The 23,389-nt window shown below is 43.6% G+C and overlaps 2 protein-coding genes across 2 annotated transcripts in view; both read right to left on the bottom strand.

The window, feature by feature from the left end:
* The window catches only part of CCZ1 (CCZ1 homolog, vacuolar protein trafficking and biogenesis associated), a 34,246-nt gene extending 33,899 nt beyond the window's left edge, over window positions 1–347 (bottom strand). Inside the window, exon 1 of the mRNA XM_068524480.1 lies at window positions 157–347. Coding sequence (XP_068380581.1) covers window positions 157–270 — 114 coding nt within the window. The 5' untranslated portion in view covers window positions 271–347. The remainder of the gene's footprint in view (window positions 1–156) is intronic.
* A 12,695-nt stretch (window positions 348–13,042) lies between these two features.
* On the bottom strand, window positions 13,043–15,814 carry OCM2 (oncomodulin 2). The gene is made up of 4 exons (XM_068524481.1): window positions 15,754–15,814; window positions 15,054–15,186; window positions 14,500–14,609; window positions 13,043–13,068 (listed from the first exon to the last, which is right to left on the bottom strand). Exons 1-4 carry the CDS (start codon window positions 15,812–15,814, stop codon window positions 13,043–13,045), a joined length of 330 nt encoding a protein of 109 aa, XP_068380582.1.
* Window positions 15,815–23,389: the final 7,575 nt, after the last annotated feature.

Genomic DNA, 23,389 nt, shown 5'->3' with positions numbered 1-23,389 from the left:
TCGACGAGAGCGGGGTGACAGGTGCTGCCCGGCTCCGGGAGGGCCGGGGCCGCCTCCCGGGCGCACCCCGCGGCTGCTCGGCCCCGACGCCGTACGACCGCCCCACGCCCTCCTCGGCCGCTTACGGACGCCAGCGCGCGGCCCCGCTCCGCTTACCTCTCCCTCGCGCGGCCCGAAGCGCGGGTTGTAGATGAAGAAGCTCAGCAGCGCCGGCGGGAACTGCTTCTCCTGGGCCGCCCCAGCTCCTGTCCCGGCCGCCGCTGCCGCCATCCCGGCCCGGCCCCCCAGCCTCGGGAGCCTCCCTCCGCCCGCCCAAAGACAGCTGCCGCGAGGAGACCGCACTTCCGCCTCGCTCGCCGTCGTCCCGGAAGTGGCCGCTGCCGGCCCGGAAGAAGAATTCGCAGCCCACCTTCAACTTCGGGCGCGCCTCCGTGGGTTCGTTCCCGTTTGTGTCCTGGGTAGGTGTTTCTTATAACTGTAAGAGTTAAGTTGAGGGTGAAATCGGTTTTTGTAGTTTGTTCGCAGATTTCTGGCCTGGCTGAAGGCGAGGGTTGCGTGTTTAAAGAAAAATGAAACGGACATAGTTTTCTGTAGAAGGGAGTGTGAAGGTGCAAAGGAAGCCCCTGCGTTACGGGCGGTCGTGCATTCAGCCAGGCAACTTGCCCATTTTTATCATCTACAGGGTCCCTCCGGGCATTTGTGGGCTTTTTTTCCCCCCTCTTTGAGAGACCTCAGGTGACCGCTGGATCAAACCAAACCGTACGGACTGCGCCGTACGCGGATTCCTCTGGCTTCAGGGAGAAAGTTTGCTGCACATGGCGAGGCGCGGTGTGTGGCCTAAGCGGGACAGAGCGTGGCATCTCCCCATAGTGCCCAGTCCCAGACCTTGGAGCACAGGGCATCGCCCTTTTCAGCTTTTGGGGCCTGTGAATTGTGGCAGTTGGAACGGCTCAGTATGTCTGGCACTTGGAGTTCAAGCCCTTGCAGCAAACCGCTTGACCAAACTCAAGATTTTAGTTTAGGTTATCCCTCACAGATTAGGTTTGGAAACAGGACTTCTTATCCAGCCTGGCAGAATAGAGCTTCACGTTTAGGGAGGCGGTGTTGGAATTTGGACATGAGACAGATCTGGGTACTTATTCTAGCTCTGTCACTCCCTAGGCGTGCATCCTTGGACTGATTACGTAACCTTTCTCAAGTCTCTGTGTCTTATATGTAAAATAACTAATAGTAAATGCTTTTCTAGTAGGAATTTCACTTTAAGAATTAAATGGGTGGGGCTTCCCTGGTGGCGCAGTGGTTAAGAATCTGCCTGCCAATGCAGGGCACACGGGTTTGAGCCCTGGTCCGGGAAGATCCCACGTGCCACAGAGCAACTAAGCCCGTGCACCACAACTACTGAGCCTGCTCTCTAGAGCCTGCGTTCCACAGCTACTTAAGCCCAGGTGCCACAACTACTGAAGCCCACATGCCTAGAGCCTGTGCTCTGCAACAAGAGAAACCACCACAGTGAGAAGCCCGTGCACCGCAACGAAGAGTAGACCCCGCTCTCTGCAGCTAGTGAAAGCCTGCGTGCAGCAAGAAGACCCAATGCAGCCAAAAATAAATAAGTAAAAAAAAAAAAAAAAAAAAAAATTGGTGTGAGTTCCCTGGTGGTCCAGTGGTTAGGACTTGGCACTCTCACTGCCTGGACTGTGTTCAGTCCCTGGTTGGGGAACTAAGATCCTGCAAGCTGCACTGTGCCGGGCAAGAAAAAAAAAAATTAAATGGGACTGTGATTGTATGTATAGTAGTTCCCAGCCCTTAATCATTATTCAACAAAAGATTACTGTCCTTACTTGCTTTAGTGTATGACATTCTCTTGTTAGAAAGACTTGTTTTGACATTAAAGTCATAATTTTCAAAGAATTTTAGGGTAGCAAAATCCCCTCTCCCCTTTTTATCCCCCCCCCCCGCCCCAAAGTCTGTCAGAACTTCTAATATATTAAATAGACACAGAGCTACCCTGCTTGAATGTGAGAGGATTGAGATCTAAGAGTACATCCCTCTGGCCTTTTCCAGGAACTACCCGCCCCTCAATCTCTATCTCCCTGGGGGACCCTAAGGCACCTGCACAGGACCCTGGGGCTCCAGGAACCATAATTTGAAAACTCCAGGTTAAAGAATTCTTTCCTCTGTCTCAGAACAAATGCTGTTGGAAGAGTAGTAGAAAGAGCCCAGGGCTTAGGTGGGAACACCTGAATTTTAGTTCTGGTTTTGTCACTTACCAGTTGTATGACCTTTGACTACTCACTTAACTTCTTTGACCTCAGTTTCCTCCTCTGTAAAATGAGATTAAGACCTGCCTCAAAGGGTTATTGCAAATATTACATTAGATGATACAAATGAAGTGCAAAGTCCTATGTACATGTGGTGAGATAACATTTTATAGCATTATAGCATTCTCCCCAGCAGGCCTCTACTTCCTTGATTACTTTGCCTCCTGTGCCCCGTTCAGTCAGTTGCATTGATTGCCACAGGAGAGAGATGATATAAAAACAAAAGCAAACAAACAAAACCAGAAATCAAAATGCTTTTAAGTTTCAAAAGCCAAGGAAGCAAGAAAGCTTAGGTAGTGATGCATCCCCCTCTCTCACACTCCTAGGGTGTTGCCTGGGTGTGAGGTGGGAGAAGTAATGATGATAGATACTTAGATGTGCTTGGAGATCTCAGAGGAGAGAGGATGTGGATGTGTACATTGTTCCCTGTGGAGCTGGGGAGGTGGCAAGCCTTGCAGAGTTCCCCTCAGTGTCAAGCATGATGCAGCAACAGTAGGGTAGCTGTGGCCACGTGAGTGTCTAGGCGGTAAGCGCTACTTTGATGCAGGAAGCAACCAAATGTTTTACTTGTGCACAGAAGTAATTCAGAGAAAGCCAGACCTGAGATGCCATAAGATGAGGACAGAGAAGCTAGCTGTGGCCTAGGTGGAACCACCACCGAAGGCCACAAGACTAGAGAGGAATGAAGATGACTCAGTGGTCACTAGTATGGACTGAGCACCAGATACTCCTTTCCCGTGAAGGGCTTTGGAGTACCCACTTCCTCTCTCCAACCAGGGAAAGAAGGGTGAGGAGGAGGCTGATTGCCTTATGTCATCCTGAATTATGATTCTGTCGCCCAGCATGATGGGGATTCAAAACAAAGTCCAGTTATAGAAATAGAAAATTAGATCCTTTGCACAGACAATTTGTGAACTCAGAAGGGGAGACCAAGTTGGAGACGTAGGAGGTTCCTGAGCATCCTTTGTCCCACAAATGCACTGAATGTACAGCTACACACAGAGTCGTTTCATCTGAGAGAAATCCAGAAACTAGCTGAATGACTCCCACAAGGAAGGTGAATGAGAAAATACCAACATCAAAACGGGCAAGACGGGAATAAAGACACAGACCTACTAGAGAATGGACTTGATATGGGGAGGGGGAAGGGTAAGCTGTGACAAAGTGAGAGAGTGCCATGGACATATATACACTACCAAATGTAAAATAGGTAGCTAGTGGGAAGCAACTGCATAGCACAGGGAGATCAGCTTGGTGCTTTGTGACCACCTAGAGAGGTGGGATAGGGAGGGTGGGAGGGAGGGAGATGCAAGAGGGAAGAGATATGGGGACATATGTATATGTATAACTGATTCACTTTGTTATAAAGCAGAAACTGACACACCATTGTAAAGCAATTATACTCCAATAAAGATGTTAAAAAAAAAAAAAAGGGCAGCAAAGTCTGAGACACACTCTTGCCATATAAGCCCCACCTCCTGCACAGCTCCATACGATTGGGAAGAAATCCCCAACGCCTAGCTTCTCCTTGAGGAGTGACGGGTTTGGACTGCACGTCCAGCACCTCAACTTTTAAGAGTCTCACTGAGGGCCAGTCCCCCAAAACACTTGACTCTGAAATCCAGTGGGATTTGCATCCACCAGACCCACAGGACTATAGCAAGCAAAGGAGCAGTTCTTAATGGGCACACGAGCACGTGCAATGGCTGTTTCCCCAAGGCTCAGTGCAGAGGGAGCAGACAAAAATGCCTATCGTTCTGTCTTTCCCTGGAAGGGATTTGACTGCATACTTTTCAAGCTGCTGCCAAGGGTCTGCTTCTAATTTAGCACTCATCTAAAGGCTGGCTGCGATCCTCCTTGAAGCCCCAAATAGCTGATGGGTGCTTTCCCTGACTTTCCCACTGGTTCACTCCAACAATGAAACCAAGTCACCGTTTCTTCCTGGAGGACCTTGTCCACACATCTAGTGCCCCAGCATTTACAGCTGCCACCCAAGTGTGGGCCCCCAAGTTACCTGGCTTTGATAGCCAACCAGGCTTACATTCACAAGTCCCACAGCACCACATCAAACAAAAAGCAGTTTTTAAACAGATTCAAGAGCACCTCCCAGTGGCTGTACTCCTGGGCTCAGTGCAGAGGGAGTAGGCTCCTCTGGACGAATTTCACTGTCCTGTATCCCGATAGAATATCAATAAGGAAACATTGGACTTAAACTGCATGTTAGGCGGATGGCCCTAACAGACATACACAGAACATTCCATCCAACAGCAGCAGAATAACCATTCTTAAGCACACATGAAACATTTTCCAGGATGGATCATATATTACACCACAAAATAAGTTTTAATAAATTTAAGAAGATTGAAATCCTATCAAGCATCTTTTCCAATGACAAATGGTATGAAACTAGAAATCAGTTACAAGAAGAAAACTGGAAAATTCATAAATATGTGGAGATTAAACAACATGCTTTTGAAGAACCAATAGGTCAAAGAAGAAATCAAAAAGGGAAATAAAAAAATCTACAGATAAATGACAGTGGAAACATACCCTACCAAAACTTACTGGATGCAGCAAAAGCAGTTCCAAGAGGGAGGTTTGTAGCAATAAATACCTATAATAAGAACAAAGAAAGAACTCAAACAATTTAACTTGAAACCTCAAGGAACTAGAAGAAGAAGAACAAACTAATCCCAAATTTAGTAGAGGGAATGAAATAACAAAGGTCAGATTGCAAATAAATAGGTACTAAAAAGACGATAGAAAATACCAATGAGACTTAAGAGCTGGTTTTTTGAAAAGATGAACAAGATAGACAAACTGTTAGCTAAACTAAGGAAAAGAAGGAGGACCCAAAGTCAGAAATGAGAGAGAAGACATTACAATGGATAATACAGAAATACTAAGGATCATAAGAAACTACTATGAACAACCAACAAATTATATAACCTAGAAGAAATGGATAAGTCACTAGAAATATACAGCCTGCCAAGACTGAATCATGAAGAAATAAAAAATCTGAACAGACTAATTACTAATTTGGACATTGAATTAGTAATCAAAACCTCCCAACAACAAAAGTTCAGGACCAGATGGCTTCACTGGTGAATTCTACCAAACATTTAAAGAATTAATACCAATACTCTCAAACTCTTCCAAAAAACAGAAGAGGAGAAAACACTTCTAAACTCATTTCACAAAGCCAGCATTATCCTGACACCAAAGTCAGAAAAAGATACTACAAGAAAAGAAGATGACAGGCCAATACCCCTGATGGACATAAATGCAAAAAACCCTCAACAAAATATTAGCAAACTGAATTCAGCAGTACATTGAAAGGATCATACACCATGATCAAGTGGAATTTATTCCAGGGATGCAAGGATGGTTCAGCATCCATAAGTCAATCAATATGATACACTACATTAACAAAATGAAGGACAAAAGTCATATAATCATCACAATGGATGGAGGAAAAGCATTTGACAAAATTCAACATCCTTTTATGATAAAAACTCCCAAAAAACAGGATATAGAAGGAATGTACCTCAACATAATAAAACCCATAAATGATAAAACCACAGCTAACATCATGCTCTACAGTGAACAGCTGAAAGCTTTTCCTTTAAGATCAGGAACAAGACAAGGATGCCCACCCTAATCACTTTTATTCAACATAGTACTGGAGGCCCTAGCCTGAGCAATTAGGCAACAAAAAGAAATAAAAAGTCATCCAAGTCATAAAGGAAGAAGTAAAATGGTCTGTTTGGCAGACAACATGATCTTATATAAAGAAAATCCTAAAGACTCTACCAAAAATCTGTTAGAATAAACAAATTCCGTAAAGTTGCAGGATATAATATCAGTACACAAAAATCAGTTGTGTTTCTATACACTAACAATAAAATATCAGAAAGTGAAATTAAGAAAACAATCCTATTTACAGTAGTATCAAAAAGAATTAACTACTTAGGAATAAATTTAACTGAAGTGAAAGATCTGTGCACTTAAAATTATAAAACATTGATGAAAGAAATTGAAGAAGACACAATAAATGGAAGATATTTTGTGTTCATGGATTGGAAGAATTAATATTACTAAAATGTCAATACTACCAAAGTGATCTACAGATTCAGTGTAATTCTTACCAAAATTCTAATGGCATTTTCCATAGATATAGGAAAAAAAATCCTAAAATTCATATGGCACTACAGAGGACCCCATATAGCCAAAGCAATCTTGAAAAAGAAGAACAAAGCTGGAGGCATCTCATTTCCATATTTCAAACTATACTACAAGGCTATAGGAATAAAAACAGAATGGTATTGTCATAAAACAGACACATAGATCAATAGAACAGAATAGAGAGCCCAGAAATAAACCCATGTATATAGATCTCTATTTTAAACAACACACACAAATCAACTCAAAATGGATTAAAGACTTGAGCTTAAAAGCTGAAACAGTAAAACTACTAGAAAAACACAGGGGGTAAGCTCCTTGACAGTGGTCCTGGCAATGATTTTTTGGATTTGGCACCAAAAGAGAAAGCAACAAAATAAAAAATGAGACTACATCAAACTGAAAAGCTTCTGCACAGCAAAAGGAAACCATAAATAAAATGAAAAGTCAGCCTACGCAATGGAGGAAAATATTTGCAAACCACACATCTGATAAGGGGTTAATATCCAAAATATTAAGGAATTAATACAACTCAATAGAAAAAAAATAACACAAAAAATGGGCAAAGGATCTGAATAGACATCTCTCCAAAGAAGACATCCAAATGGCCAACAGGTACATGAAAAGTTACTCAACATCACTAATCAGGGAAATACAAATCAAAACTACAATAAGATATCACCTAACACCAGTCAGGTTTATTTTTAAAAAGGCAAGAGATAGTAAATGCTGGCCAGGATGTAGAGAAAAAGGAACTCTGGTGCACTATGAGTGAGAATGTAAATTGGTGCAACCACTATGGAAAACAGTATGGAGATTCCTCAGAAAGTTAAAAATAGAACTACCGTGTGATTCAGCCATTCCACTTGTGAGTATATATCCAAAGGAAATGAAATCATTATCTAGAAGAGCTATCTGTACTCCCATGTTCATTGCAGCATGATTCCCAATATCCAAGGTATGGAAACAACCTAAGTGTCCGTTGATGGATGAATGAATAAACAAAATGTGGCATATATGTACACAATAGAATATTATTCAGCCATGAGAAAAAAGGAAATCCTGCCATTTGTGACAACATGGATGAGGCTGGAGGGCATTATGCTAAGTGAAATAAGCCAGACGGAGAAAGACAAATAGTGTGTGGCATCACTTATATGTGGAAACTTTTAAAAAAATAAATGGAACTCAAAGAAACAGAGAGTAGAATAACGATGGTTGCCAGGGACTGGACGGTGCTGGTGAGGGAAATAGGGAGAGGCTGGTAAAAGGGTACAAACTTTCAGTTAATAAGATAAATAAGGTCTAAGGATCTAATGTAAACATGGTGACTATAGTTAATAACACTGTATTGTATAATTGAAATTTGCTAAGAAAGTAGAATTAAGTGTTTTCATAAAAAAAAGTAAATATATGAGGCAATGGATGTGTTTCTTGATGGTGGGAATCCTTTCACAATCCATGCGTATATAAAATCACCACGTCCTACACTTTAAACATGTCACAATTTTAAATGTCAACTATACCTCAATAAAGCTGAAAAAAAGAAAAAGAATTTGTGGACTCAAAATTCCAAGGGAATAAGATATGGGCACAGTTCCAGGTAAGAAGGCACAGTTCCAGGGAGGGAGGTTCTAGACATGTTCTCACATATGTCTGTCTCCCCGCTAACAAGAGAAGTGAGCTTGTCAATGGAAGGGCCCAATTGGAGTCATCCTCTTGTTCCTATTGTGCAGTGCAATGCCTGCCTTAAAGGACACAGTGTAAGTGTATTGATGGATCAATTATGGAGGTAGGAACAGGGAGGATGGAGAAATGGACTTTTCCCCTTCATAGTTCTGTCTGCTGCATGCTGTGCAGACAGAGCTCGGGTACAGGCTGATCAGACGTTCTACTGAGTTCTCTCCTCCCTACGCTCATCTCAGTACTGAGCTCCAAGAGGAAACTGCTGACTAGAGGTCTGGGTGTGATATACACCTCCAAGGCCACCTGTACAAAGAGCCACTTCCTCTCTGCTGGCAGAAATAACAGACCCATGAGTCAAGTAATCGATCTTTTCTCTGTTGACTTAGAGCCCAGAGACTGTGTCATTCAGAGGTGACCTTCATCCTGAGGGTACATCTCTCTCCTGCAGTTAAAATTGTCCTCGGTCTCCGTCTCCTCCTGTGATCACCTGTAAAGGATCTTCCAAAATGTGTGATTCTTTTTATTAAAAAATGAAAAACCTGAAGGAAATTTGGTAAATCAGTGTTCAGTTGGAGAATGAGAACCATCTAGAAAAAAATATATATATATATGTGTGTATTATATATAATGTAACTTTTTAGATATGAATTACAGGTATTATGCAATTATGTAGTCATGTAATATATACAGTGATATATATAAATATATGTATTACAGGTACTATGAGCTTGTGAGGTCTGCTTCAATAGTCTCTATAAGGCTGTTGCCTTCATCTGATGCTGAAGCTTGAAATCTGCAGAGCAGACAGTCAGGAAGGGAAGATGGATGTAAAGAGGGGGAGAGTGAGGACAAACTGGAACCTCTAGGGACAGACTGGAACTCATGTCAGTCTCTCACTGCTCCCAACTCTGATGTCCTTCAGGAAGGGCTGGTGTCCTTTGTCACAGAAGGAAGCGCACCTGGAGCTGGAAGCAGGAGGGCCCCGCAGCAAGGAGGGGGGCCAGCAGGTAAGCTACCCCCGCACCGACCTCTAGAGCATCAGTACCATGGCTGCTTCACTCCCACCCTCCTAATCCCAGGCAAGATGTCTCCTGCGGCCCACCCTGACCAGATACCTACAGCCTAAGCAAGATGACATATTACAAAGCAAGCAGATAGTTCCTGCCAAGGTTTGATACAGTGAGGCGGTAGGTACACAGGTGTTTGCTACACCTCTGTGTAGTCTCAGACGTATGTTTGAAATACCTTACAATTTAAGGTGTGAATCCATCTACATTCGTTGTAGAACCCGTAAGAAAACGATGTCAAAATCCACCCCCTTCCAAAAACAGTCGACATTTTGGAACCAGTTAAAACATTATGTAAATGAATAGCCTTTCCAGTGAATAAATTAACAGGCCAGATGGAAACGATCCCGGTGATTCCAATTTCATCTGTCTTCTTAAGTGTTTGCAAAGTAATACCATACCTTAACATTAGCAGAAGAGATATAAGATAGGTTTTTGCTTGAAATTGGATTCCCGAGTACTCATTACACAAAATTAAACTGCAGTCGTTACACGGAATTAACTATGTAGCTTGTAAACCTGAACAGCTAGACAAATATTTCACATCTTCACCATTTTGCTACACTTTGTGTTCGAGCTGGAAAGAACAGTGAAAACCTATACGTTAAAAAATTGTTTATGTATTTCATAATGTGCAGAGGCTGAAGCAAAATACTAAATAACGTTTCAAGTATTTTAATAATTTTCATTAGTCTCAACAATTAAGCACATTCACGAAGCTGACTTTGCGATCGTGTTCCACTAAATTATAACTACCAAACTATAAACTAAAATTATAGTTAAGTAAGAATAGTCCAAATTAAAGCCACTGTTGCCACCCTATTTTATTAGCAATTAGGGAAAATAAGAGACACCAGATTTTTCAGCTCTGTGACCTGCCAGGCAACCTAGGCCCTCGTTTCAAAGTCAAAATAACATCATTCTGCCGCTGAGAACATGCTTTCTTGAGGTGGGTTGATTGGGTGAATTCTACATGTCTGTTTTTTGTTTTCTCTAGTTACTATGCTCCCCCACTGAAAAAGCCTTCACGCTCATCTCATTGTTCTGTAATCCTACCAGCTGGAGATAACTACTGTTAACATTTTGCTATATGTGCTTTCACTCTTTTTTTTCCGTGAGGCACATATTGAATAGGACCCATTTAAAAATTAGTTGTTTGTACTATATTTACATGATGACTAAAACTAGGGAAATCTTTGAAAACATTTTTTGTTTTCAAATTATACTTAACACTAAAATTTGGAAATGCTACTGTTTCTACAAAATTTCAACTTAGAAAAATAACCCCCAAAATGAAAAGTGCTAATTCACAGATATGTTCAAATGCCCAGAGCTGTTATTACCTGCATTCAGAGTAGAATACTCACCCCCTGCCCCAAACACCCCAGATGCAAACAACATAATTAAAAATTGGTATGAATCAAGACCACACAAGATTGTTTCATTTAAGCATACCAGCTGACATTTTTTGGGTGTTAAATATAGAGAGATGGCTCCTTTTGATTGCTGTTTATTATCTATCGACAGAGACTGAAATTAAATTCCTAAGACTGGGTTAGAAGAATGAAAAAGTGATGTAATTGAAATGGGCAAAAATAATTTGAATTGTACTTTTGAAACAGTAGAATGAACACAGTTCATGAATAACGGACCATCATTCTATGTATGGAAAATTTGTGGCGATTCATCCTTTTGTATACATGCAACCTCTAAGCAATTTCCCCAGGACATTCAGAACATCAGTACGATCCAATGACACAGTGTCCCCTGGGTGCTCCAGATAACCCCTCCAGTGATTATTCCCATGCAGATCCCCTCTCGAGTGACAGAAAAGAAATAACAGAAATCCACGATCTTTACCTAGATGCTGTGAGGCTGCCTTTGCTGCTCCAGTGGATGATGGATTGCTTAGTCAATTAAAAGCTCATAACCATTATTTAAAAGCGTCGTCATTCACATTGTTTCTCCGAGGCATGTGGTAGCCAGAGCCCCTCGGAAAGAGTGCTACAGGATCACGCTGAGTTATTTAAAGTGTCCCCCTTCAGAATGGTTGGGATGAAGAGCCCTCAGCTGGGAAGGGCCGACGACGACGTGAATAGAAACGTCAGGAGGATCAGAGTATCCACGTGGTGCGGCGGTGAAGGCAACATGTGGATTGTTTTAGGACTCAGGGCTCTTAGGTCGTCAGTCCTGGCCCGGAAAGCCCGCTGCTGGTACCTGGGAGACATTGTCACACACCCAGGGAAGCTAGAGGTGGGGAGGAACTAACCCAACTCCTGCCAGGGTGGCCGGGGAATGAGGAGAGCATGAAGGTGCGGGTGTGCACCGGGAGAGGCGAAAAGAGGGCCGTGAAATGACACAGCTCATTCTTTGGCTCCTCCCCAAAGAGTGCTTCATTTGCAGGCAGGATTTCCCCAGTCTGACTCCTCCGAAAACAACCTTTGTGGGTTTTGTCCCGTCAACGTGACTTAATACTCTTCAAATCCTCAGACCGATACACTTTCAAATGTCTAATAGCCTCACTCTAAAGCGGCGATATTGAAATCAGGTTTGTGCTACTTTTATTTTCCTGATTCCCATGAAGATAAATACATGGTTATTAAATTTAGCGCTGTTGACCCCTGGCCCCCTAAGATCATCTTGAGGCCCCCTTGTGGTACACGCCCCGCACTTTGAAAAGCTGCCCTGCCGCAACCCTCCAAAAAACAGAAGTTCAGAGTTGCTAAGCTACTTCGCAGGATGGCAGCAAACCCAGGCGAGGCCAGGGCGTTGTTAACTTGTGTGTCGGGGTAAAAAGTGCGAGCTTTTAAACAAGCTCCCCGGGAAGATGCCTCGCTTCCTCCCAGGAGTCCTCAACTCCACGGGTCAGCCCAAGAGAACAGCTTGAACCTGCCACCTGGAAATCAGCCTAATGAGAATTTCCTGGCTTGAGATTGCCCCACCCTAATGAAAGTCCTGTAATGGGACCCCGAGGCTCGCCTCAAATGTTCGGGCAATTCTGGGTGTAATTGGCTCAGGTGGTATCAAATAAGAGCCAGGAAAGTAGTGGCTGAGAAAGTGGAGAGGGGTAGGGAGAACTGGGGGGGTGGGGGAGAGAAAGGGGGGAGGAGAAAGGGAGGGGGAGGGGGGAGACAGGAGAATAGGTCAGAGCCGGCAAGTGTCTGAGAGCTTGTTTTTCTAAGAAAAAAAAAAAAAAGCTTGAAAATATGTCTGCCTGTCTCAACCAGCATAGCAAGTCTTAGCTTTAGGGCCACGGTAGCCTCGCACTTTTTCCTGTCTTGTACTGTTTGCTTTAACTTAAATCTCGCTTATGGCAATCTAACACCCAGTAGCAGAAAACACATAAGCAAGCATGACTCTCTGCTGGCTAAAATCTCTTCATAGGCATTTCAGACTCAGATAAATCGCTGAGAAAACCCTAGCCTGACGCCCGGTAAGACCAGAATTCTTCCTAAAAGCCTTCGGTCTCCAAATTACTTTCATCCCTCTACCTCTCAGAGGAAAAAAGCCACACCCACACATCCGCAGATGATGAGAAAGGTGTCTTTATTGGATGATTTTTTTTAAAAGGCATTTTTTGTCTGCTGAGGATCTTACGGGAGTCATCAGGGCATACCCACCACCAAAAGGTCACGGATGACTGTCTTATGCCCTCACTAAAACAATGGGCAAATTGCAGAAGCATTTCGGGGGAAATTAATAAATAAATTAGGAGGAGGATGCGGGGTGTCCCAGTTCCTGGGGCTTTGGAGGCCTTCCAGCTGATTCTATCTCCATAGTCTGGGCCCTTTAAGAATGTACCATTTCCTGGAATTCTAGAACAGAAGAGGTGAGAACAGGGTCAGCGAGGATGGCTTGGTACTTTACAGACGTGCTATGGCCAATGAGAGTTCTGAAGAGGAAAGGGAATGAAGCAGATTGTCAGATGATGGGCATGGCCCCCTCCAAGGGCACAAAAGGAAGAAAAGGTGTCACTGCCCACCGGTCCTGACAGTCTGCAGCATTCCATCTTCCTGCCTAATCTAACAAACATTTTAGCTTTTCGATAGAGCCCCTTGTGTTAGAATTTGCCAACCCAGTTATTTCTCTCTGACAATAAGTGAATTCAGTATAGTGGCCCATCACAATCTGTGCTCACTCAACCTTTTGTCTGGTCAATTCAGGACAGAAATGGGAGGTTTTCTTTTTCTATTAAGTAGCTACGTATTGCATATTTAGGAAACATTTAATAGAGCGGGACTTTGAACTAACTTTTCTTTACTGAACCCTAACCTTACCCCCCAAATTTATATTACTGAAAGATAATAATAATAATAATAATAATAATAAGGTGTGGATGCTACAGACTGAAATTGAAAACTGGGGGTTTGCTTTATATTTATCGGTAAGCTTTGCTTATTTGGAAATCTTTCATGGTTAGGTTTAAATAACTCAACTTTCCCTTACCTAAGTTATTTTTCTGACCTATCTATACAAGGTGCGTTAAGTCCCATGTAGTAAGTTATAGTGGTATCATTTTGAATAGATTTTTAAAATGAGGATCTAAAGTAGCAGTTTTACTAATTAGTACCACCATAAGAACCACACATAAGTTCTCCTGAGTTGACATGCACAAAGTAGGTGAAAATCACGTACCCAACATGACAAAGTCAGATAAACATAATCCTACGGCCATGCAATTATGCTAAAATTTGAATATAAGGCTCTGCATACAGAAGACTGCATAAATGATGATTGATTTATTTGTTCTCTAATATTTTGGGCTACTGTCCAATAAAACGTATTTGTTTAAACCCTTGAAAGCTAAGAGGCTTTCCTACTCAAGTCAGTAGACTCTTTAGTATGAGACATACTTGAGAATATCAGTCCTTCCCTTATTCACAGAGACTCACATCCCACTGGTGGAGATTCCTTACATTATTTTCAAGGTGCATTAGGGTGTCTTGCAAATAATTGGCCAGGAAAGTAGCTAGTACCCTGGTCAGGTGAAGAGTATTTTCTGGTTCATAGACAGTGACCAGTGGGACCAGCTTCTATGGTACATCCCCAGGCATCACACCAGAGTCTTGACACACATCATTTGCATCCTCATTTTAGTTCTGATTTGCAGATGAGGAGACTGAGGCTCAGCAAGGTTAAGAAAGGGGGATTTTCACCCATATCTGTCTGATCTCATGGCCTAAGCTCCCTGCCCCGGATGCTGCCTGAGCTAAAGTCTCTTATGCTGTGTACAGGTGTGAACATACCATCAGCCCCAATTTTCCCGTCTCCATCATTATCTGCAGCCGCCATCAAGGACTTGGTTTCTGACTCAGTCAGTTCTCTAGCACCACTCTCAAACTTCTGGAGGAAAAACCTACAGGATAATAGAGATTGGGGGACTGTTTTGAAAACCCACACACATTTCTATGCTTACCCCTTTCTCTTGAAGCAAACTGTCTGTTCCAACAGTTGCAATAATCAGTCAAGATCTTAGCAGGCAAAGGTTTCCTTCATTGTAGAGAATAACAGTGGGCATTTTGTTTTAAAACATCTTTCCAGAATTTTGTTAAGACCGTTTGCCCAAGAAAACCTCTAAGACTAATGAATTTTTGCACCCACGGTCTTTGGTGCCCATGTTTAGTGTTTTGCGTGGGTAGATATGTGGCCCATCGAATCATGTTCTTCCCTTTCATGAGAATCTGCTGAGTGTCCAGCATCAAGGCTGGACACTGAAGGATACTGAGGAGGCTGGCCCCCACTACACCCCAGCCCCACCTAGCAATGTTGGGGTGCCGGATGGGCTTAGGACAAAGCTTACTTCAGCTCTTCTTCATCCAGGTACCCACTCTGGTCGTTGTCTATGAAACGAAAAACATCCTTCACCTGACTGGCTGACATCTTGGCGAGGCCCGAAGTCTGGAAGAATTTTTGGGGTTCAAAAGTATCCGGGTCTGAAGAACAGAGAATGGGTTATTCTGATGCTCACTGGATTGCATTCTGTCTTTGGGCCAAAGTGCTGAAAACATAGGTTATTAAAAATACTACTTTTCATAACAGCATTGAGCTACAGGGACCAAGATTTTGAGGCAGCCAAGACTGGATGGCTTTGTGCTATCATCTCCTTTTCCCCCTTCCCAGCTTTCCCTCTCCACTTGACTTTGTCCATCTCCCCTTCTCTCGCCTCCTCTCCTCTGTGCCTCCCCCTGCTCTTTTTACTGGCTGTGTATCCAAGATGCCAGCATCACTGGTCTAGTTGGTGGGAGAAATGCAATCATGGGATTCAGACAGGCTACATGGCATCCACCGATTCCTTTTTTTCACGTTTAGTAAGTTTCTTTCACCTTACAGAAATGTGATCGTATGTTCAGATCTCATATTTTTATCATTGTAGTTATCTAGTTAATAAGTTTTTCTCTGATCCCATGAATTTTCAGCAAAGTTCACATTCTAATTTTTGTAGCTTTTCGGGAGGTAGAGGTACGTGAGGGAAACCCACCCCTGCCTTGTTTCCGCTTTACCTTGGCACTCCTGCAGGGCTGCTGCAATGTCATCAGCACTAAGGACATCTGTGATGCTCATTTTCCACCTGCTCACACAGGATAAACAAGATGTGGTGAATGGCAAACAGAAACATGCACGTCTGGGGGGACTACACCCCCCCACCCCCAGGCCCACAGAAAATGCAAATTTGTTGAAAAATTTTAAAATGTGATAAGCATAGTGTTGTATTAAGAGCTGGGACAGAATATCCAAATAAAAACCAAATATCGAAAAGATCCCAGTCCCCTGTGTCTCAGTGCCCTCTCCTGAATGGAGTTAAAGATGAAATTTAAAAATACAACCTAAAGAGCAATTTGATTCTGTTTTCTTGTAAAAATTATAATTACATCATCGACCACTTACATGGGCATCTAGAAGTAAACCATTCAGAAGTAAACCATGCTACAAATGCAATAGCATTTTAACACACCAGCCAGAGAAATGCAGTGTTGCAAATTCCATTTAGGGAAGGCTAGAGCTTGGGCTGCTTGCAGACCTTCTATGGAAGGGTTGCTATCTGTCCTGAAGGATGGGAATCAGAGACATCAAAAAACCCATTTACCAGAGATCAAAATCCATCCATGTGTCAACTCCATGGGAAAAGAGAATCTGAGCACAGCATGCACCAACCTAATATGAATGTGTGTAAGAAAGAAGAGTCTGGGGTCTGGTAGGTCCACCAGCTACTCACCGTTTTAGATTTTCCTCTAAGAAGAATCAGGGAAAAGAGTTGAAAGAGCCAAAAAAAAAAAAAAAAAAAAAAACAGATGCGGTTTTGCTGCCTTACTGACCTACCTTATATAGGATTGAAAAAGCGATAGTAAGAACCTCTCAGATTTCCTTTTCAAGGATCAGGTGGACGTAGCTCAGATGTCTTGCTTTACTAATTAAACCTCTTTTTTTTTTTTTCCTATTTATATCTCAAGGGAATGTGGGTGGGAACAGCCAATTTTCAAAAACAAACCTCAACAAAGCCTTAACAAAGGTTTCGATTCTGCAAACCAACCCTGCTGGCAAAGTGTAAAGGCACCAGAGGCCTGGTAAGGAGGAGACAGTGGTTGAAGTGAGGTAAACACATCTGGGGGTGCTCTGTAAACTGAAAAGGGCCCCCCAGATGTTAGAAGCTGGTGCCAGAGGCAGGTCTGTGGTCAGCCTCTGAAACTGTGGACACGTGAGGCCGACCTCAGTCTAGGCCTGACAGACTCGAAGTCAGTGTCACATGGATACGAAGGACTTGTCCAGCCCAGGGGATGGCACTGGTTAGATGACTTTCCAGAAAAGTCTTGACTTTGGTTTTTCTCACCTATATCTTTTTTTTTTATTATTAAAGTATAGTTGATTTACAATGTTGTGTTAATTTCTGCTGAACAGCAAAGTGATTCAGTTATACACATACATACATTCTTTTTTAAGATATTCTTTTCCATTATGGTTTATCATAAGATACTGAATCTAGTTCTCTGTGCCATACAGTAGGACCTTGTCAGTTATCCATTCTACGTATAAAAGCTCACATCTGCTCATCCCAGCCTCCCACTCCATCCCTCCCCCAACCTCCTCCCCCTTGGCAACCATAAGTCTGTTCTCTATGTCCGTGATCCTGTTTCTGTTTTGTAGATAGGTTCGTTTGTGTCATATTTTAGATTCCACGTATAAGTGATATCATATGGTATTTGTCTTTCTCTTTCTGACTTCACTTAGTATGATAATCTCTAGCTGCATCCATGTTGCTCTCAGCTGTATCTTAAATTGCACACACTGAAAAGGCAAAAAGGAGGAAAACAACCAACCATTCCCAACCCCATAGGTAAAATTTGCAGAAAATATATGAGGCCAGGACTTGGGACCTCATGATTTGTTTTTGTTTGTTTGTTATTTTTTTTTTTTTTTTTTTACTTTTAGCAAACATTTATAGAGTCTCTATGTGGCCATCACTGTGCTAGACTCTTTTTTAAAAACTGTGGTAAAAAAACACATAACATAAAATTTACCATCTTACCCATTTTTAAGTATACACACCGTATAGTAGCGTTAACTACGTGTTCATGGTTGGACAACAAACCTCTAGAACTTTTTCATCCGACAAAACCGATCTCTATACCCATTGAACAAGAAATCCCCATTTCCCCTCCCCGAGCCTCTGGCGACCACCATGCTACTTCCTGTCTCTAAGAGTTAGACTACTTTAGATGCCCCTTAGAAGTGGAATCATGCAGTATTTGTCTTTCTGTGACTGGTTTCTTTCACTTAGCAAAATGCGCTCAAGCTTCATCCATGTGGTAGCATATGACAGAATTTCCTTCTTTTTTTAAGGCTGAATTCAAGTTTTTTAAAAGTCAAAACTGATCCCATGTCGCAAACAGAATTATTCAGTGCTTTTTAGAGAAGGGCCTCAGACTCTTCCCCGGGGGGTACAACCTGGATAGTCATCTTCAGTTTGCTCCCAGATATATTTCCCTACCCCCATCCCTGCTCTGTACTTTTGCTAGTGTCATCAATGGAAAGTTTCTCTCAGGAACAACTACAGCATTTTTTTTGCATTTTATAAGGTTTTTATCTTTATTCTTTTATTGAAATATAGTTGACTTACAATGTTGTGTTAGTTTCAGGTATACAGCAAAGTGATTTAGTTTTATATATATATATATATATATATATATATATTCAGATATATATATATTCTTTTTCAGATTCTTTTCCCTTATAGATTATTACAAAATATTGAGTATAGTTACCTGTGCTATACAGTAGGTCCTTGTTGGTTATCTATTTCATGTATAGTATTGTGTATATGTTAATCCCAAACGCCTAATTTATCCCTCCCCCCCTTTCCCCTTTGGTAACCGTAAGTTTGTTTTCTATGTCCCTACAGCATTTCTTAAATTACCAAACCTCAGGTCAGCACCATTTCTGTCTTGCCCACATGATGTTGCCCAAATGCCTAGCACATGCCTGACCTAGTTAGGTACTCGGAAATTATTTGATGAATAGATACATAAAAACAGCAAAAAAGAACTTGAAAACAAGATTACCAGCCAGCATCCACTTGCCCAGCCTTTAAAAAAACAGTTTCTGAAAATAAGTCTCAAGAAATTAGGTTGCTGACATTAAGTTGCCATAGAAACTGGCTGAGTCCTTTCTTTCTGTGGAAAGGTTTACAACCGTCCACAGAGATAAAGACATTTTTAAAAATCTGCTCATTTAAATGAAAACAGTATATGGGTTAAACCAAGACACTTTAGATTTTCATGCTGTTTTTCTGATAGAAACTAAAGATAACAGAGACCCAGTAAACATGATGTCTGAATCAACAGTGTAACCAGGATTCTGACTTGAATTCCACCATGTGCAATCTGGGGGTCAAAATGTTGACTCACACAGAAGGACAAACAGTCTGTGATTTCACTAATATGAGGTCCCTGGAGGAGTCAAAATCATGGAGACAGAAAGCAGAAGGTGGGGGCCGGGGGGGAGGGGGAGGGGGAGTTAGTGTTTAATGGGGACAGAGATTCCCTTTGGGAGGATGAAAAAGGTCTGGAGATGGATGGTGGTGATGGTTGCATAACAGTGTGAGTGTACTTAAAGCCACAGAACTGTACACTTAAAATGGTTAAAATGGTAATGTTTATGTTATGAGTATTTTACTGCAATAAAAAATGTTGATTCAGTAATCTTCCTTATTTTGGCCACCAACTCACAGCTGCTCCAGGGAAAGAGCAGAAGGAAGCTTTAGAAGTAGAAGACCTTAACTTGAGCCCAGATCTGTCCTTTATTAGTTGTGTAACTCTGGGTCCCAGTTCCCTCTTGTGGGAAACAGGAGTAATGCAAGTGTCTGCTCCGTCAACTTCCCTGGGTTCTTTTGAGGATCAAGGGACCAAGTGCAGGTCTGCAAGTGTCCAGAGAGGTCTCAGAGTCCTCTGTTGAATCCCACCCCTGTCCTGGGATTGCAGGAGTATTTCATTTGTGTATGCATTCCACTCGATTGGTAGGGACTTCCCAGAGTGGAAGGAATGGATGCCTGGGTCGACTAGCAATGTCTGCAGTGGGGAAGCCCGGCAGCAGGGAGCAGGGAACTTGGCGATTCTGGCCAGGCTGTGTATTTGGACTTTGCTACTGCCAAGGGCCCTGGGCTCTGAGATCGCACTTCTGTCTCGGATATTTGATGCTGTCCCCAGTCACCTGTTTCAATCCAAATCCCTGGTGTGCCTCTTAATCCTGCAGACTTCCTCTACTCTGAGCCCACACACCTGCTGATGGTGTAGCTCTGCGATGTCGTCTTTCCAGCCACACTGGCCTGACCCATCTCCTGACCCACTGGCCTGTCCGAGATGTCATCACTGCCTATGCCCAACCCCAGCTGCCTTGCTGGTGACTAATTTCCTAGAAGTGTCTGAGGCTTTTTCAGTGTGTGTGATGCTATAGATAAAAGCACAGCTGACCTACTTCCATACTTTCTCAATGGATGTCACCTCCTAACATTTCTCAACTTCATCTTCTCTCCTTGCCCCACTGTCACCACCCTAGTCCAAGCCACCGTCATCTCTTTGGGGAATAATTGCAGTGAACTCCTAACTGGCCAAGCCTCATCCACTTGGGTTCCCCTTTCAACCCAACTGGGTAGACCTTTCTAAAAACCCACCTGTGTTAGTTTCCTGGGGCTGCTGTAACAGACTGAGTGGCTTAAAATCTGTTGTCTCAAGTTCTGGAGGCCAGAAGCCCAAATCAAGGTGACAGCAGAGCCGTGCTCCCTCTGAAAGGCTCTAAGGGAGGATCCGTCCCTGCCTCTTCCAGCTTCTGGTTTTGCTGGCAGTCCTCAGCATTCCTTGGCTTGTAGCTGCATCACTACAATCTCTGCCTCTGTCATCACATGGCCATCTTCTCCCTTTGTGTCCTCTTCTTAGAGGGACACCAGTCATAATGGATTGTGTTCACCCTACTTTAGTATGACCTCATTTTAACTAATTACATCTGCAGTGACCTTATTTCTAAATAAGGTCACATTTTGAGGGATGGGGATTAGGACTTCAGCATATCTTTTGGGGGAGGGGACACGATTCAACCTATAACTTCAAGCATATGGCTCCCCATCCCTCTCTCCCGCCTCTGCCGCCAAACCACAAGTCCTTCACTGGGTTCCACTTGTTCTTGGAATAAAGACAGAAGTCCTTCCCATGGCCTTGAAGGCCCTGCCTGATCTGTCCCCTGAGGACTTCTCCAGCCTCATCTCACACTGTCTCCCACTTCAGTCCCTCGAGTTACCTTTCCACCATCCATGGCCTCTTTGTACTGTTGACTTTGCCTGAAACACTCTTCTCCTTCTTCTCGCCATAGGTGTCTCATACACAGCCTTTATGTCTCTGCTCCAGCGTCACTTCTTCCAGGAAGCCTTCCTTGACTCCCAGACCAGGTCAGACCCCCCACTTCACAGGCGGTTGAACCACCATGCTTCTCTCTTATAGCAAAATCACAGCTGCACGGTCCCACTTGCTGTGATTGCTTGAATAGTGTCTCTCTGCCCACTGGCCAGTAAGATGCATGAGGGGCAGGGGCAGGGGCTGTGTTTGTTCAACTCTGTTTCCCCACATGGACACAAACGAAGACCAACCAAATGAGAACACGCAAAGGCTATTTATTCAGAGCATCCTGAGGCAAGGGAGTTGATCACCATCACTTGTGTTTGGCAGAGCCCCGAAGGCAGGCGAAGGAGCAGGAAAGCTTTATTTTATTTTATTTTTTATAAATTTACTTATTTATTTATTTATTTTTGGCTGCGTTGGGTCTTTGTTGTTGCCTGCGGGCTTTCTCTAGTTGCAGCGAGCAGGGGCTGCGGTTTGTTGCGGTGCGCGGGCTTCTCATTGGGGTGGCTTCTCTTGTTGCGGAGCATGGGTTCTAGGTGCGAGGGCTTCAGTAGTTGTGGCACGTGGGCTCAGTAGTTGTGGCTCTCAGGCTCTAGAGTGCAGGCTCAGTAGTTGTGGCACACGGGCTTAGTTGCTCCGCGGCATGTGGGATCTTCCTGGACCAGGGCTCAAACCCATGTCCCCTCCATTGGCAGGCGGATTCTTAACCACTGCGCCACCAGGGAAGCCCAGGAAAGCTTTATAGTGGAAAAAAAGGAAGGCTCAGATATGCTCTGATAGGAGGCTGTCAGCCGGGGAAGCCGGAGGCAGGCTAGTAGAAGCTGGACATCCTATGTGAGTATGTTGGGGAGTGTATTTGGCTTTCTCTGATTGGTCCTAAGTTGGAAGCAGGAACAAAAATGAGGGGAGCTGTCAGTTATTAGTCAAGTCCCCATTGTTTTGGGCCGACTGTTACAGGGGTTAGTTTGGCTTCCTGGATTACTTGCTGGAGATAGTGTTCTGACTTCCTACAACTCTGACTTATAGGCTGGTTTCCTGGCTGGTGGGTCAGAGTTCTGTCTTCACATGTGCTCTGACCATTGTCCATTTTTATATTCAGTCTCTCACCAGCACCTTCCTTGTCACATTGTAAATATTCAGTAAATACATTGGAGCGAATGGACTTGAGCAGGTCTCTTATCCTGAGCCTCAATTTCCCCCTTTTATAGTGGAGATAATAATACAACCTACTCCATCTATAGGTTGTTGACAGGTCATCCATGTGAAGCACCTGGCATTGGGCCAGGCACTCAGCAAATGAGGAATAAATGGTGGCCGTTGTTGTTGCCGTTATTGCTGTTTTAAAACAAAGACATTCCAGGCAAAACTCATCCAAAGCGCTAGAAAAGGAGAGAACAGTAACTGGGGGTGAAGAGATCCCGGAGAGTTGATAATATGTTGGTTTTTGATCTGGGTGCTGGTTACGTGGGTGTGTTTACTTTATGGAAATGCATTGAGCACTTTTCTGTACCTGTGTTATACTTCAATAGAAAGTTTACTTTTAAAAAGTGGTTGTGGGACTTTCCCGGTGGCGCAGTGGTTAAGAATCCGCCTGCCAATGCAAGGGACATGGGTACGATCCCTGGTCTGGGAAGATGCCGCATGCTGCAAGCAACTAAGCCACGAGCACAACTACTGAGCCTGCGCTCTAGAGCCCACAAGCCACAACTACTGAGCCCATGCGCTGCAACTGTTGAAGTCCGTGTGCTCTAGGGCATGTGTGCTGCAACTACTGAGCCTGCGTGCTGCAACTACTGAAGCCCGTGCACCTAGAACCCATGCTCCGCAACAAGAGAAGCCACCACATTGAGAAGCCCGCGCAACGAAGAGTAGCTCCCGCTCGCCGCAACTAGAGAAAGCCCGCGCACAGCAACGAAGACCCAATGCAGCCAAAAAAAAAAAAAAAAGTGGTTGTTACTCCCCCAAGGTTGAGCAGAGAAGGACGGAGGGTCCTGCCCTGTGACTTTGACCTTGAGGTGTGGTGGGTGGAGGAGGTGGGATCAGGCATGGCCGGCTGCAGCCTCTCTCTGTCCTCTGGGCTGAATGATCATGGGGTTCTGTGGACTTCCACCAGAGGAGACCCAGATGCTGAGCTGGGGTGCTTCCTATGTTCACAGCAGGGCTGTGATGAGAGATGCTTAACCAGAACCAGGCTGTACCCTCTGAACGAGGAAAATTACCTCAGAGCTCAGAAAGAGAAGTCATTCTGGCCCTAAAG

Source organism: Eschrichtius robustus, chromosome 16 (genome assembly GCF_028021215.1).
Source record: "Eschrichtius robustus isolate mEscRob2 chromosome 16, mEscRob2.pri, whole genome shotgun sequence".
Taxonomy (NCBI): Eukaryota; Metazoa; Chordata; class Mammalia; order Artiodactyla; family Eschrichtiidae; genus Eschrichtius; species Eschrichtius robustus.
This window is presented reverse-complemented; position numbering and strand designations above follow the sequence as displayed.

Coding starts and splice junctions, on each gene's coding strand:
- OCM2 (XM_068524481.1), bottom strand. CDS start 15,814: ATGAGCATCACAGATGTCCTTAGTGCTGATGACATTGCAGCAGCCCTG. Junction 15,187..15,753: donor AGCCCTGCAGGAGTGCCAAG/GTAAAGCGGAAA, acceptor TCTGTTCTTCAG/ACCCGGATACTTTTGAACCC. Junction 13,069..14,499: donor CGGGAAAATTGGGGCTGATG/GTATGTTCACAC, acceptor CTTCTGTTCTAG/AATTCCAGGAAATGGTACAT.